Genomic DNA, 15,078 nt, shown 5'->3' on the forward strand with positions numbered 1-15,078 from the left:
TTCCTTAGAAGTTAATCATTCGTGGTTTGATACTGGACTAGTACCAGACAAATATCAATTAGCTCAAGGAATAATCAACAAGATGCTTGCCAAACTAGAAATCCACTTGCTCTCTCGCTTGCTATAATCTATAAAAAGTTCTTTCCTACTTATACTCCCGACTCACACCTGATCTGCTGTGTGGGTGATAGCGTGGGTCCAGCTTAAGCTGATCAATAAATGAGACCCTTGTGTGTTTGCATCTGAGTCGGCTCCTAGTGTTGATTGGGGTTTCACTTAAGCCCAGCACAACACTTTCTATACGACCTTTCCGAGAAAGCTACTTGAAGACATAGTCCATCAAAACAATGGGGAAAACAAGCAAACAAAACCCAAACCCCAAGTCCAAAGAATAGTGGATATAACCATAGAAAGCAGTAAAGAGAAATTCTGAAACGACAATCCATATTTGAAAAAGGATTGAAGGGCTAGAAAGACAGGTCTTCTGGGGAGGGGAGGGGCACAAAAGCAGAGTTATTGACATATTCGTTTAAACGTGGAATTCTTTTTTCTTCCTGTGTTTTTTTGGGGGGGGATGGTTGGGTTTTTGTTTTTGTTTTCCGAGACAGGGTTTCTTTGTACAACCTTGGCTGTCCTGGACTCACTTTGTAGACCAGGCTTCGGACTCACGGAAATCCACCTGCCTTTGCCTCGAGTGCTGGGATTAAAGGGGTGTGCCACCACACTCCGCACATTACTTCACTTTTAAATGAACATTTTATTAAAAACAAACAAACCAGCTGGATGTGGTGGTGCACCTCTTTAATCCCATCCTCCAGAGGCAAAGGCAGGTGGATCACTGTGAGTTCAAGGCTAGTCTGGTCTGCAAAGTGAGTCCAGGACAGCCAAGGCTACACAGAGAAACCCTATCTCAAAAAAAAAAAAAAAAAAAAAACCTCAGTCTGGCAGCTAGTGTTGAAGGAGACTGGGGCATAAGGCACTGACCTAAATAATGTATGTAAAAAAAAAAAGTGTACTTGAAGAATATCCCCATTAGACTCATGAATGAAGACTCATGGGAATCCTTGAGATGTGACAAAGTGTTCTGCTAGGGGCCTCTTTCCTGTTCCAGACCTGCCTACAGCTTGCCACCGTTGAGAAGGTCAAAGCTAAGCTTGATTGCATGGCCTCTACCAGTTTTCCCACTGCATGGACCAACAGTAACTACTCCTCTCTGAAACCGGTATACTTTCACATTCTGTGCTTAGGCAACTCCCCGTAGTGTTCTTTCATCCTTTCTCCGATACCAAACACTAACTCCTCTTTCAAGACTCTTCTATAAAGGTGGGACTGAGCAATTCCTCCAATCCACCATTCTCCAGGGAATACCATCCAGGGCTTTCTACATGCTCACTTTGCCCCATCTAGACTTCTGTTATATCATCTGCTACATTTAGTGTACTTCTCTGAGTCACTGCTTAAACTGTGACTTTCTGGAGGGGTGGAGAACTTCTTCTAGTTGAGGCCTGATACACAGAAAGGAATTCAATAGATGACTGTACAGCAGATGAAGGGAAAATTGAGTGAATGCAGGAAAGAACAAACAAGGAAGGCGGGCGTGGTGGCGCACACCTTTAATCCCAGGACTCAGGAGGCAGAGGCAGGCAGATCTCTGTGAGTTCGAGGCCAGCCTGGTCTACAGAGTGAGTCCGGGACAGCCAAGGCTACACAGAAAAACCCTGTCTTGAAAAACAAAAACAAAAGAGGAAATGTTCATGTTTGCTACATAGACTAGTAAGTAAAAAATTAATTAGGCAAATGAGAAAATGAACTCAACAAGTAATAAGTGAAAAGCATATGAGAAAATGAGGCAAGAGTCAGTTCTCACCTCAAACTCCCCAGGAAGAACTTCCCCGGTCTTTCACACATCTAAATTGCAGATGTGTTAACCTCCTTTCAATGAAATGAACCCCAGACACACTCGCCTTAGTGATGGGCATTTAAAGCACCCATGGGGAAATTGGCAGGGCTTCACACACAAACCTGAAAATGGCTTAGGATCTAAAGCAGCTCTAGAGCCCGGCTTATCTTGTCACCCCCTCAGTTGCAGGCATCTGTTGCTCCTTTCTCTAGTGCCTCCCAAAATGGTGACTCAACTACTTTCTGGCTGTATTTACACTCCTCCTACTGCTACTGACTAACTTCTTTCTGCTTCCCTTGTCTCTAGCCCATGGCTTTCGCTGCCTCACAGCTTCCAGGACTTTCAGCTTCTGCTGCTTCGTGGCTCTTGGAACTTTGGCTTCTATTTGGCTGTCTTGTAACTTCCGCTTGTCTGGTACCCCCACTGGCCCTCTTAATTGCCATTGCTTTGTACCTCATGATTCAGGCTACCCGGTCGCTCCCCTTGCAGCCTCCTCACTTCTGCAGTCTCATGGATCTCGAGTATGTACTCAAACCTTCTGCTGCTTCATGGGTTTTACATAATCTGTCTTGTGGCTCCTGCTACATCATGTCTATTGCTTTCTGGTTTCTGCATCTGTTTGACCCTCAGTGCCTTGCTGCTTGATGTCTTCTGCTACCTCATGGCCAGCCCTATGAGCTCATAATACAACTCTCTCACAATTTATGACTTTTGAAAAGATTTTTTTAAATGTTATGTATATGTGTGAGTGCCTGCATGTAAATATGTGTTCCTCATATGTGCCTGGTGCCCACAGAGGTAAGAAGAAGGCATCAGATCCTCTGGAACTGGAGTTACAGGCTGCTGCATGGATACTGGGACCCAAACCCAGGGCCTTGAAGAGCAACAAGTGGTGAGTTGAGCCATGTCTCCAGTGTGATGATTTATGATGTCTAGTTTTGTTGTTGCAGTGTAGTATCCGGCCTTACTGAATTCTTACTGTTCCCTTATTTTGAATACCATAGATTCAACTCTCTGAACTATTTTATATATTTGCCATTTGATATACCATCCCCACAAGATGAAATCCTTACTCCAGTCCACCTAATAGGCTGCTAACCAGCCTAGAAAGAAATCTGCTACCTTGGTCCAGATGCTATCCCGATAGTCAGACCTGGGAAGGGGCGAGGCAAGTTTTTTTGTTTGCTTGCTTGTTTTTTAGATTTATTATGTATACAATGTTCTACCTACATGAACACTTGCACACCGGAAGAGGACACCAGACCTCATTATGGATGGTTGTGAGCCACCATGTGCTTGCCGGGAATTGAACTCAGGACCTTTGGAAGAGCAACCAGTGCTCTTAACCTCCGAGCCATCTCTCTAGCTGTTTGTTTGTTTTTGGTTTGAGAGCTTTCAAAAGCAGGTAATGTAACTGGCAAGCATTTTGTTTGCCCTCCTTATCCATCAACTTTCAAAGCTCAAACTAAATTCCACCTCTCTGGCCATTTCTACCTGTCCTGATTAGAACCTGAGTTCCATTTGTGGCTCCAATACTTCCTAGTAGTAGGGACCTTTGAGAAGTTAATTTCACTCCAAGGGCCTTAGGAATTGAACAGTCTCTAAATTCCTTTATAGGTTTGACATACTGGGCATCTCTTTATGTTACTGAATAGAGTATACATCTTACCTGGGGAAAAGAAACCCTCAAAAATATTTTAAGGGAGGAAAGAGGGAGTTGGAGGCCTGGCTTAGAATAGTCTCATTGCACACAGGAGGTGATCAACCAAAATGTATTGGACTGCATGGATGAATCAGTGACTGGGGGATGCAGGGGAACTGTAAACTTGAGGGGTGAATTCCAGGTGCTGAGGAGGCTAAAAGAGGAGTCTGATTCAGAGACAGATGAAGAAAAAGACAACTGGGGTAGAGTAGGAATATGGCTATTCATGGCTATCCTCCGTCACCAACCACATCCAGTACTCAGTCATTGAAGTAGATTTTTTAAAAACTGAATTTAGCCGGGCGTGGTGGCACATGCCTTTAATCAAAGCACTCTGGGAGGCAGAGGCAGGCAGATCGTTGTGAGTTCAAGGCCAGCCTGGTCTACAAAGCGAGTCCTAGACAGCCAAGGCTACACAGAGAAACCCTGTCTCGAAACAACAACAACAACAAACTCCCCCAAACCCTGAATTTAATGTGTATGGGTGTTTTGCCTGCATGTATGTCTATGTACCACATGCATGCCTGATGCTCATAGAGGCCAGAAGGCGGCATTGGGTCCCCTGAAACTGGAATTACAGTTTTAGGTGCTGTGTGGGTACTGGGAACCAAGCCCTCATCCTCTGGAAGAGCAGCCAGTGCCCTTCGCTGCTGAGCCCCTTGGTTCATCATCTTAGCAGTTCATCTTATCACATTCACTCCATCTTGGCTGGCCTTGTCTATAGTATAGTCTGGGCTTTTCACTTCCTAATCTCCATCCTTGTTACAAATGTACTTCCTAATTCATTCCTCCACTTGAAATCTTACCAGGTGACTTTAGTATCAGGCACTGTGCTTTCTGCAGGGAATTTGACAGTAAAGAAGCTGTCTCTGGGCCTACCCTTGTGGTTTGGTGGATTTGCTTGAGACAAAGAAACCATAAGTAAAAGTCTGGCTGAAAAAGGAAACTGTGGCCAGGCGATGGTGGCACTCACCTTTAACCCCAGCACTCGGGAGGCAGAGGCAGGTGGATCTCTGTGAGTTTGAGGCCGGCCTGATCTACAAAGCGAGTCCAAGGCAGCCAAAGCTACACAGAGAAACCCTGTCTCAAAAACCGAAAGAAAGAAAGAAAGAAAGAAAGAAAGAAAAAAAGAAAGAAAGAAAGAAAGAAAGGAAGGAAGAAAGGAAGGAAGGAAGGAAAGTACAGCCACAGGTGTCTAAAACAAGCATCTAATCTGATTCATTCCCACACAGGTTGTCTTGGCTCTATGGCTCTGGAGTGTCCTCAACTTAAAGCTGGTTCCTAGCACCCTGCTCCCTACCACCTTCCCTCCCCTCCCCTCCCCTGCTCTTCAAGCTATGATACCCAAGTCTACAGGACACTAGTTATTTGGTGAGTAAGCACTTGAGGCTGAGGGTTTACCCCACATGCTAAAATGGAAGGTTTGGAAGTTGAAACCCATTAGATGGCCTGTTTCTTGGGTACAGCAAGTATTGGAACTACAATGTCCCCTAAGCCCAAACTCTAGTCAGACACTTAAAATGCTTTGTTTGATGGACTAAAGAGGTGGCAAAGCAGTTAAGAGCACCATCTGCTCTTCCAGAGGACCAAGTTGGTCCCCAGCAACCACATGGTGACTTATACTTCAAGTCCCAGGGGATCTAATGCCCTCTTCTGACTTCTGTGGGTACCAGGCATGTACATGGTACACAGGCAAGTAAAACACTCATAAATATAAGATAAAATATTAAATTCAATATTTAAAAATATTAAATTAAAAAGATCGTTTGGTTCCTGATTACCTCTAGCATTTCTTGCTGCTTTCCCCGACCCCTGCAGCCCTGAAGCGTTGGTGTTCCTGAATTGCTGTTTCTCACTTAGACCATCATACATGCCAGTGCCACCACCTGGAGTTTCCTTCTACTGGAAGGAACTAGCCAATTCCTATCTATCCAAGTCTCAGTTCAAGTATCACCCCCTGGGCTGGAAAATATCTCCCTTGAATGTCTGTTAACACCCTTCCTATGCTTCTGACAGAGCTGATTACCTAGGATGCTTAGGAATTGTCTTCCAACCAGACAGGACTGGACTACTCAAAGGCAGGACAGATATTTGACTCATCTTCATATTCTAGATGTGCAAAACTAAGAGTTCCAGACTCAAGTGCCCAGTTAAACGAGATACTAGTGTGAAAACTACTCAACTCCTTGGAGCAAGTTAATCGGGTAAACCTAGCTCCTTCTAAGGAATGGGGATTCTCCTGGGGTCCAGCTTGCTTAGAAACACACCATAGAAAGCAGTGAGCTAGGAGCAGGGGGCAAGCACAAGTCTAGGCTCCATCACTAATCCATTTGAATCTCACCTGCCCCTGAATTTGAAGCTCCTTTGAAGCACTTGTGTTCCTGTGTGCCAGGGCCATAGTCTACGGCATCTCATGTAATCCTTTCTATCCCATAACATAGAGGGTTAGTTATCTGGGTTATTATCCACACCTACTGAATCATATTTCCAGAGGTGGGACCAGAGCAATTTATTTTTGAAAAGCTCCACATCCTTTAGAATGTGGGGGTGTGGAAGATAACTGCTGATTTTCATTACAAGCCCTGCTGTACTATTTTAATTTTTACCTGTATATATATTACTTTTATCTTTTAAAAGGAGGGGGGTGGACCTCACAAGTGCTCCTGATGTATAGACAAACACGTTCATCACTGCTGTAATGGAAAAGCACTGGAATGAATAAAAACAAAACAAAACAAAACAAACAAACCAAAAACACCTGGGTTCAAGCTCAGTGTTATCTGGGGCATTTAACCCCTTGTGGAAAAGGGTCAATTTTCTCATCTTTAAGGCACAGAGAATAGCAAGTGCTATCTTTAAGAATCTGGGTGGGGTCAGCAGTGGTGGCCTAAGCTTTAATCCTAGCAATTAGGAGGCAGAGACTGGTGGATCTCTAAGTTTGAGGCCAGCCTCCTTTACATAGTGAGTACCAGGACAGCCAGGGTTACATGGGTTCTGATCTCAGCACCCAGGGTGGCTTCCAACCATCCAGTCTGTAACTCCAGTTTCAAGGGATCTGGTGCTCTCTAGACACACACACACAGTATACAGACATACATACAGGCACAACATTCATACACATAAAATAATAAAAATCAGAAGATGTTTTTAGAGCTGTCATAACAATAGGTATGTCAGCCAAATTGCTTCAAATATCTTCTACATTATCTTCCTGTCAGGGCTGCAAGTAGGTGTTTTGTCATCTTTTTTAAAACTGAGGCAACTGAGGCTTTGTAACTTGTCCAAGTTTCTATAGTTAGGATTAGAACTGAGTCTGATCCTCCAACTGTGCCAGCATTTGCCAAATGATGGCACATGGGCCAATAGTGGTATGTCTTCGGTTGAAAATAAGCTTGCTTAGTCATGCCTTTTAACATGCATAAGAAAATGTAATTATCACATTAAACCTGTGATTTCATGGATAGTGTTACTTGGGATGAAACGTGTAGACAGAGCTCAGATCACGTCAAGAAAAATATTGAGTGAACAGTGCTGGAGGCCAGTTCAGAAATATCTACTAGAAACAAATATATAAATAGTCTATGTTTCCATAATTCCTTTTCTGGGAATCAACACAAAGATACACACTGAAAAACTTTCACATGGTACAGCAATGCTATATAGTATTTTGTAGCAAAAACTGAACAGTCACTGTCTCCGAAGAGAAATGGTTAAGTTAGATGTGGCCGTCATAGAATGGCAATCTGCATAGCATTTTAAAGATACACTACTCTGTACTGTACAACTCTCAAAAACATTGTTAGGCAAAGAAAGCAAATTGGTACAATTAAAGCATCATTTTCATTAGGTACAATACTTTCAGTGAATGTATGTATGTATGTATGTATGTATGTATGTATGTATGTATGTATGTAAGGAAAACATTAAAAACAAAGGCTAGCTGGACAACAAACAGAAATTAAATGAAGAGGGGAAGTAGTTGGCAATAGAATGAGACTACCTTTATAATGATACAGATTTTCTTTAAACAATGTTTTTGTATGCCTGTATGTATGCCTGCATGTATGTATATGGGCATATGTGGAGGTCAGAGAACTTGCGGGGGCTAGGTCTCACTTTTCCCCATGTGCTCCACCCTCCTCTTTTTAAGAAATTACATCGTGGCAGTGTGTACGTTTATCCACCAAACCATCTCACCAACCCACAATGTAATTTCTTTCTTTCTTTCTTTCTTTTTTTCTTTTTCTGTTTCAAGAATAGAGTTTCTCTGTGTCACAGCTCTAGCTGTCCTGGAACTTGCTCTGTAGACCAGGCTAGCCTCAAACTCAGAGATCTGCCTGTCTCTGTCTCCCAAGTGCGGGGATTAAATGTGTGCGCCACCATGCCCACCCACGATGTAATTTCTTAAAAAGAGAATGGATGCATGCACTTCTTATGTAATGTCAACTTCTGGGCAAAGCTATGGAGTCAGTGCCTCACAAATTGGCTACCACTGAGCAACCAGTCCTGATTAAACTGTACCCACTTGAGACTTTCGATCCCCTGGCCTCAGATTCCCAAGTGCTGGGATTTAAGGTATGTGTCATTGGGGCTGGAGAGAGGGTTCAGTGGTTAAGAGCACTTACTGCTCCTTCCAGAGGACTAGAGTTCTGTTCCCAGCACCCATGTGGGGCAGCTCATTTTAACTGCACCAGCTCTAGGGGATCTGATGCACACATGTGTTATACATACACGACACACACAAATAAAAATAGTACAAGTAAACCAGAAAAAGATGTGTGCCACAACATCCAACAACAAACCAAAAAACTTAGACTCAGCAATACACTCATTAGCATATTGCTCAATGAGAAGAGAAGTCAGTGACATAGGGGATCCTGGGTGTGGTAGGGTGGAGGGAGAGCTACCAAGCATGTAATTATAACTTGGGAAGAAAGAACAGAGGAAAGTCAACAGCAATAAATAAATAAACATCAAATGTCTGGGGTGGGGGAGGGAAGAAACAAACAAAAAAGCAATATAAGAGTTGGGATACAGCAAGTGTGATGACCTTTGTGGCTCAGCAAAGGCTGAACCAGGCTTTATTTCCGGCAGTCACTATAGCTAACGAGGTTAATTTTCAACCACAGCTTAATATGATAGGCTGACAAGTGGCCTAGACTTAGTTCCTGACAGCCCAGCTCGGGGCCTAAGCACACAGTTATCATACATGATTGAAGCTAATGGCTTCCTCAGGCTCTCTATGAGATAAACCCTATCTGTGCCCTGGCCCTTTCCAGTAACCAAAGCATCCTCCCAGAGGTGGTCGGTCCTTCTGCCCCTCATAAGGGTCAGAAGCCCTTCCAGGCCCAGGAACAAGACTTGGATTCAGAGGGGCTGGCATCGAGTGGTGCCCTACACATGGACAAGGTTCTTAGTGAGAGTCTGACGGACATCATTAAAGGTAGGTAAATGTTAGCCCCATCTTACAAATTAGGGAACCAGGACAAAGAAAGGTCAAATGATTTGCTCAGCAACAAATAGGTCTAAGTGTTAAAATGTAGAACCAGATTTGTAACTGTCTCTCCCCAGAACATCCTTTACTCTTAGTCCCCGACTAAATCTTAACAATTTGTCAAAGTCTGGCTCAAATGTGAACTTTTCCACAAAGCATGGCAGTAATAATCCTCTTTTCAAGGTACTTGAGATATCTGGCTAATCACAACAATTTACGAACCTACCACCCCACTTCCTTACCAGAAAGAAATGGTCCCTGACTCAACTCAGCAGTTTAAACATAGACCCAGACAAATAGAAGGTGCTCATTATGTGTCAGATGAATACACAAAAAAGTGAGTACATGAAAGAGTGAAAGAGGGCAGTTTAGCGACTGCCTAAAACTCCTATGAGGTCTAGGGTACTTCTGCCCATCCTGTGCTCCCGTGGAATCAAACTCAGATTAGGCCCCTTTAAAACAGGTCTCCAAGCCAGGCATGCTGGTGCACGCCTTTAATCCCAGCACTCCCCACACCCAGGAGGCAGAGGCAGGCGAATCTCTGTGAGTTCAAGGCCATCTTGGTTTACAAAGTGAGTCCAGGACAGTTAAGGCTACACAGAGAAACCTCGTCTCCAAAAACAAAACAACAACAACAAAAACAGGTCTCCAGTATTTATTTTGCAAACAAATCCATATACACACAAGCAATCACACAGGTACACAAACATCAGGGAGCACGGTGTCCAGAGAACTCATGATAATAGGTGATGAGAGAGATCCAGGAAAGAAGATAGACAGAAGGGCAGTTCAGGGATCCAGACAAGAAGGCAAAATTCCTGCTACTGTTCATTGGGGTTGGGGTTGGCATCTGGGTACTTGGTGAGGTCAAAGGTCAGGACTTTGCTGATCACACAATCCCCTTGCTGAAGAAGGGGGGAAAAAAAAACTGTCAGGAGAGAATTAGGAAAGGTTTACAGCCCAGGACCAGGGGCTGAAAAACCACTTCCATACATATCTGTTCAAAGGCCAGGTAATGGCTCTTTTTGAATATGAGAAAGCATTCAATCCCACATGCCTTCCCTCTTTGCCTACCTCTGCATTTTCCTCCTGTCTCCACTGTTTCGGCTCCAACAAACCCAGATGACAGCTCAGGGCCTGATTCCCTACACTCCTTCACCCTTTGCCCCTCCACTGCAGCCCGGGGAGAGGCCTGGCTCCTGATCCCAGACACACTACCTCAGGATAGACTCCAATAAGACTCTCAGCCTTGGTGTAGAACTCTTCCTTGAGAGAGATGACAATGGCCTGGAAGTTGCAAGTTGACTGCTCCTTGATGTAATTTGCCACCTGTGGGAGAAGTATTTAGCAGGGCTCAAGACTTAACACTTCCATTTTCTAGTCAAAGTAAGTGGGGGAAGGAGAAGGAAAGAGAGACTAAGAAAAGGCTACTGATTGTCAAAATGAGGACGGCCCAATCCTCCTGGCACATAGACTAGGCAGGAGGACTAGCTAGGGCACCATCAGGAGTTGCTACCTGAAAACCAGCCCTAGCTTGGGGACTTCCCTCCCAGGCCTCACCTTTCTTGCACTCACCTTGCCAATGTTGGTATTATCCAAGGCAGCATCAATCTCATCCAGGACGAAGAAAGGGGCTGGCTTGTAGCTGGGAGGCAATGAATAGGTGAGCTAACTCCAAGAAAGAGTGGGCCAGCCCCACAGTCGGAATAGGCCAACTGCACTCAGAGAGTAAGGAACCCAGGTCTTAAAAATTAAAGTTGCCCAGGCTCCTGAATCGCTTCCTTTGCATTTGGTTCTGTGTACCACTATCCCCTAGGTTTTTATTTTGTTTTTTGTTTTTTGTTGTTGTTGTTTTTCCAAGAACTTCCAGGGTGGCTGGTGACACAAGTGTCCTGAATAACCAAGTTATCTGGAAGTCTACTATATACCAACATGCATATTGATGACATGCCTCTTTGCCTTCATACATGCAACAGGTTCAGCCAAAAATGCTTGCTGGGTTCCTTGGCAAACTTTTCTTTTAAAAAATATTTTATATATATATATATAAGCACTTTTCTTGAATGTATATATGTGCACCATGTGCATGCCTGATGCCTATATAAGTCAGAGGAGGGCATTGGACCCCTGAAAGTAACAATATGAACATTTCTGAGCCAACATGTGGGTGTGGAAACCAAACCTAGGTCCTCTACAAGAGCAACAAGTACTCTTCTTAAGCACTGAGCCACCTCTCCTGTCCTCAAACACCATTCATGCTTCCTTCCCTGTCCACTCACACACTGCGTCAGGCGTCCCTCCTCTGTGGATGTACACCACCCACACTACTGTCTGTTCCTGTGTCTGGCTTCCTCTAGTCTGTGAGCTCCTTTGGCCAATGACCACGTCTGACTCACCTGTCCCCAAGCTTTCAATAGGGTCTGGTACAGAGCAGCACTCAAGAAATACAAAGTGATGCTGTATGATCAAATGCTAAGTTGTAGGGGGTCATAGTTGGGCACTGCTGGCATGGGATAGGCGGTGTCAAGGTATGTCAGAGGTCAAAGAGGGCTTTCCAGAGGGAGGGGAGGAGAATGAAGAGGTGTGTCAAGTTATATATGTCTAGAAAGAGCTTACCAGAAACCATGGGAAGAAAACCCTAGAAGTGAGACTAAATACATGCAGGAACCAGGAGGATAGGCTGAGTGGATATGGGTAGATGGGGAAGACAGATCCAGAGAAACCAAGGCCAGATACGCTATTATAGGTAGATACGGAAATGGGAGATAATCCAGATACCAAAACCCCTTCACCTATGCATCTCTCTGCATATCCTTTGGCCCCAGAGCCTCTGGTTGCCTCAGCTCTGTGTCTCTACCAATTGCCCTAGGGAACAGAGGCTTACCTGTGGATAGCAAAAAGCAAGGCCAGGGCTGCAACTGTCTTCTCCCCGCCGGACAAATTGTCCATAGGCCGGAAACGTTTGCCAGGAGCTACACAATTGTAGTTGATACCATCCAAATAGGGCTCTTCAGGATTCTCGGGGCCCAGGAATGCCTAGGGGAAGAAACAGGTGGGTGAGGACCTGGAAATGTGACCGGGCATGGTGATGGGAAGAGGAGCAACCAAGAAGGAATGGTAGGAGTTGGTTGCACACGGGCTCCAGTCTACCTGGGCACTGCTGTTTCGGGATAGAGCCTTATAGATCTCATCAATGTTGGTAGCCACAGATTCAAAACAAGCATTGAATCGGTCAAAGCGCTCCTTCTTAATCTGCTCAAATGCCTGCTTGGCCTTCTTTGCTCGCTTTCGTGCTGCCTCAAACTCTGCCAGAAAAAAAGAGCAGATGATGATCTCTCAGTGCCATGAGTTCTGCCAGGGTTGAGAACCACACTGCCAGAGTGACCTGTAAGTGAAAATTCTAGTGACAACCTCCAGAGGGAGAGAAATGCTGAAGAGGGCCCCACAGGGATCAGCATTCAGTGAGGTGGCTACCATGCAGTCTAGGCCTAGAGTAACACAAACATACATTCCTCCATGGACTCTGGCAGTTATCTTGGTGCCATCATTTGCTCCCTAGAAAGCAAATAGATAACCCCCGATGCTTAGGACCCCCGACAATTTTAAGTATAAAGTACGTAAAGACAGGAGCTGGTATGATATAGCAGTACGGCCTTATCATGCCTTCAGTTGTCTGCTCTCCTCTGAAGCCCAGAGGAAATAGCAGTCTTACCATCTGAGGTCTCCTGGAACTTGTCTCGGACACTCTCTAGCTTTTCCATGGCCTTCATGTTGGGGGCAGCAATCCGCTGAAGCACGCTCTGCTGCTCGTTCAGCTTTTGCTGTAGCGTGTTCATCTCTTGCTTGATTTCTTCCTCCGCCTGTGCGTCCTGTAACCCCATCCCCAGCAACAGTAAGGAACATGTGACCCCGAATCCTGACTACCCGGGAGACGAATGGAGCTTGGGGGTCTGCTCCTATGTAGAAGGCAAGTTCTTCTCCAGCTCCGTGTCTTTCACACAACCCGGCTTGACATACCTGTTCTAACTGTCACTGGAAATTCTCGGTGAATGCAGTTTTCTCGCCTATAGTTCTTCCTTCAGATCTTACCAACCTATCTGTCTCTGGAGGAGCAGCTGCTAGTAGCCTTCTCTGGCTCTTAGCCCAAGCTATGAGCCAGCACCTCCCTAGGGTAACCTATGCCCGCACAGACTGCTCTGGCTTCCACCTACAGATCCATGATAACTAAGACATCATATGCTTTTCTCTTAAATCACTGTAGTTGAGCAAATTCCACTCAGTTTTGGTTTGGGGTCCCTTATGGCTACTGTAAATGCATATCTGAACTTATGCCTCACTGCCACTTTTAGTTAATAACCACTTAACAGAACATTCACCAAGAGCTGTTCCTGGATTCACAGAATTCAGGAAGCTAACAGAGAAATAGAGCTAAGTAAATAACAAGAATAGTGCAAGAAGAATGTAAAGACAGTGACAAGCAGTGTTGAATCAGTACACAGGAAGGAAACCTGGTTCAGACTCTACAGTTAGGGAAAGCTTCTGGGTGCGTGTACGAGTTAGCCTACAGGATGAAAAGTGGAAGAGGAAAGACTAGATGTGGTTCTGTGCTCAACTGAGAACATCACAGGCAAAAGCTGAGATGGAGGTTCCTCATAGATTATTCACTGAATTAAAAGCAATTCAAGAATAATCAACTGTAGAAGCCAAAACAAACAAACAAAAACTCCCTTTTAAAAGACTCAATATAGTACTCCGAATGATTATATTCTCATGCACTCACAGAAGTGTGCTGGGGAAGCACAAAGGGAAGTAGCTACATAGACAAGCAAAGCACAGATTAAAAAGGCTTTACAAAACATACATTTTTATCTCCAAGGAGACCAATGTGACTTAAAGAGCAAGGAGGACATAGATATCTTTAGAGTTTAGAAAACCCTTTTGGAAACAGAAAAGACCCCTGGTGTCCACAGAGGCTAGAAAATAGCATTGACTGTGGAGAATGTCCTGTCCATCGGCTAGATCTGGGTAGGGGTTCGATGTTTACTGCACGTATATTCCTTGGCTGGTGCCATAGTTTGAGCATAGTTTGAGTTTCCCTGGACCCAGACCTGCCCATCACAATGTTCTTCTTGTAGGTTTCTAGGACTCTCTGGATCCTTCTATTTCCCCATTCTCCCATGCTTCTCTCACCTAGAGTCCCAATAGGATGTCCTCCCTTCTGTCCCACTTTCCTGATAAGTGAAGACATTCATGGGACATGCCCCTTGGACTAGTGTCCAGTTATAAGTGAGTATATACCATTTGACTCTTTCTGCTTCTGGGTTAACTCACTCATTATGATCATTTCTAGGGATGGGGAGGCCTGGCGGCACTCAGAGGAAGGATAGCAGGCTACCAAGAAGAGACTTGATACCCTATGAGCATATACAGGGGGAGGAAGTCCCCCTCAGTCACAGTCATAGGGGAGGGGAGTAAGGGGAAAATGGGAGGGAGGGAGGAATGGGAGGATACAAGGGATGGATTAACAATTTAGATGTAATATGAATAAATTAATAAAATATATTTTATTTTTTTTGAAAAAAGAAAAAAAGAAAAAGAAAATAGCATTAACTCCTGGAACTAATGATTCCAGATAGCTGTGAGGCATCATGTGGGTGCTAGGAACTGACCCTGGATTTACTGTAGGTACAGTAAGTGCTCCTAATTTCTGAGCAATGTTTCTCGCCCTTAAAATTTACATTCTAATAAGCTATAAACTTAAATAAAATATTATTTATATCTTTATTTCCAAGACAAGGTTTCTCTGTCTCACAGCCCTGGATGTCCTGGAAACTTTTGTAGACCAGGCTAGCCTCAGAGATCTACCTGCCTCTGTCTCCCAAGTGCTGGGATTAAAGTATTACCACACCTGGCAAACTTTAAAGGAAAATCTCAATGCTTGTTAAACTGTTCCATGAAATAGAAAGGGAATGAGCATAACCA

The 15,078-nt window shown here is 44.4% G+C and overlaps 1 protein-coding gene across 6 annotated transcripts in view; it reads right to left on the reverse strand.

Annotated features, from left to right (window-relative positions):
* SMC1A (structural maintenance of chromosomes 1A) overlaps positions 1-15,078 on the reverse strand; it is a 57,770-nt gene that overhangs the window by 3,678 nt on the left and 39,014 nt on the right. For 2 of the 6 annotated variants that reach the window (XM_084790014.1, XM_084790011.1), the window contains exons 20-24: positions 12,809-12,965; positions 12,247-12,401; positions 11,981-12,132; positions 10,672-10,741; positions 10,315-10,425 (exon numbers count right to left, since the gene is read on the reverse strand). In XM_084790014.1, the coding sequence (XP_084646140.1) occupies positions 10,315-10,425; positions 10,672-10,741; positions 11,981-12,132; positions 12,247-12,401; positions 12,809-12,965 (645 nt within the window). Of the gene's footprint in view, positions 1-9,736; positions 10,002-10,314; positions 10,426-10,671; positions 10,742-11,980; positions 12,133-12,246; positions 12,402-12,808; positions 12,966-15,078 lie in introns of those variants that run through there. The other 4 variants (XM_084790012.1, XM_084790015.1, XM_084790013.1 and 1 more) reach the window with 3 other exon arrangements.

Source organism: Acomys minous, assembly GCF_964271855.1.
Source record: "Acomys minous genome assembly, chromosome: 7".
NCBI lineage: Eukaryota > Metazoa > Chordata > Mammalia > Rodentia > Muridae > Acomys > Acomys minous.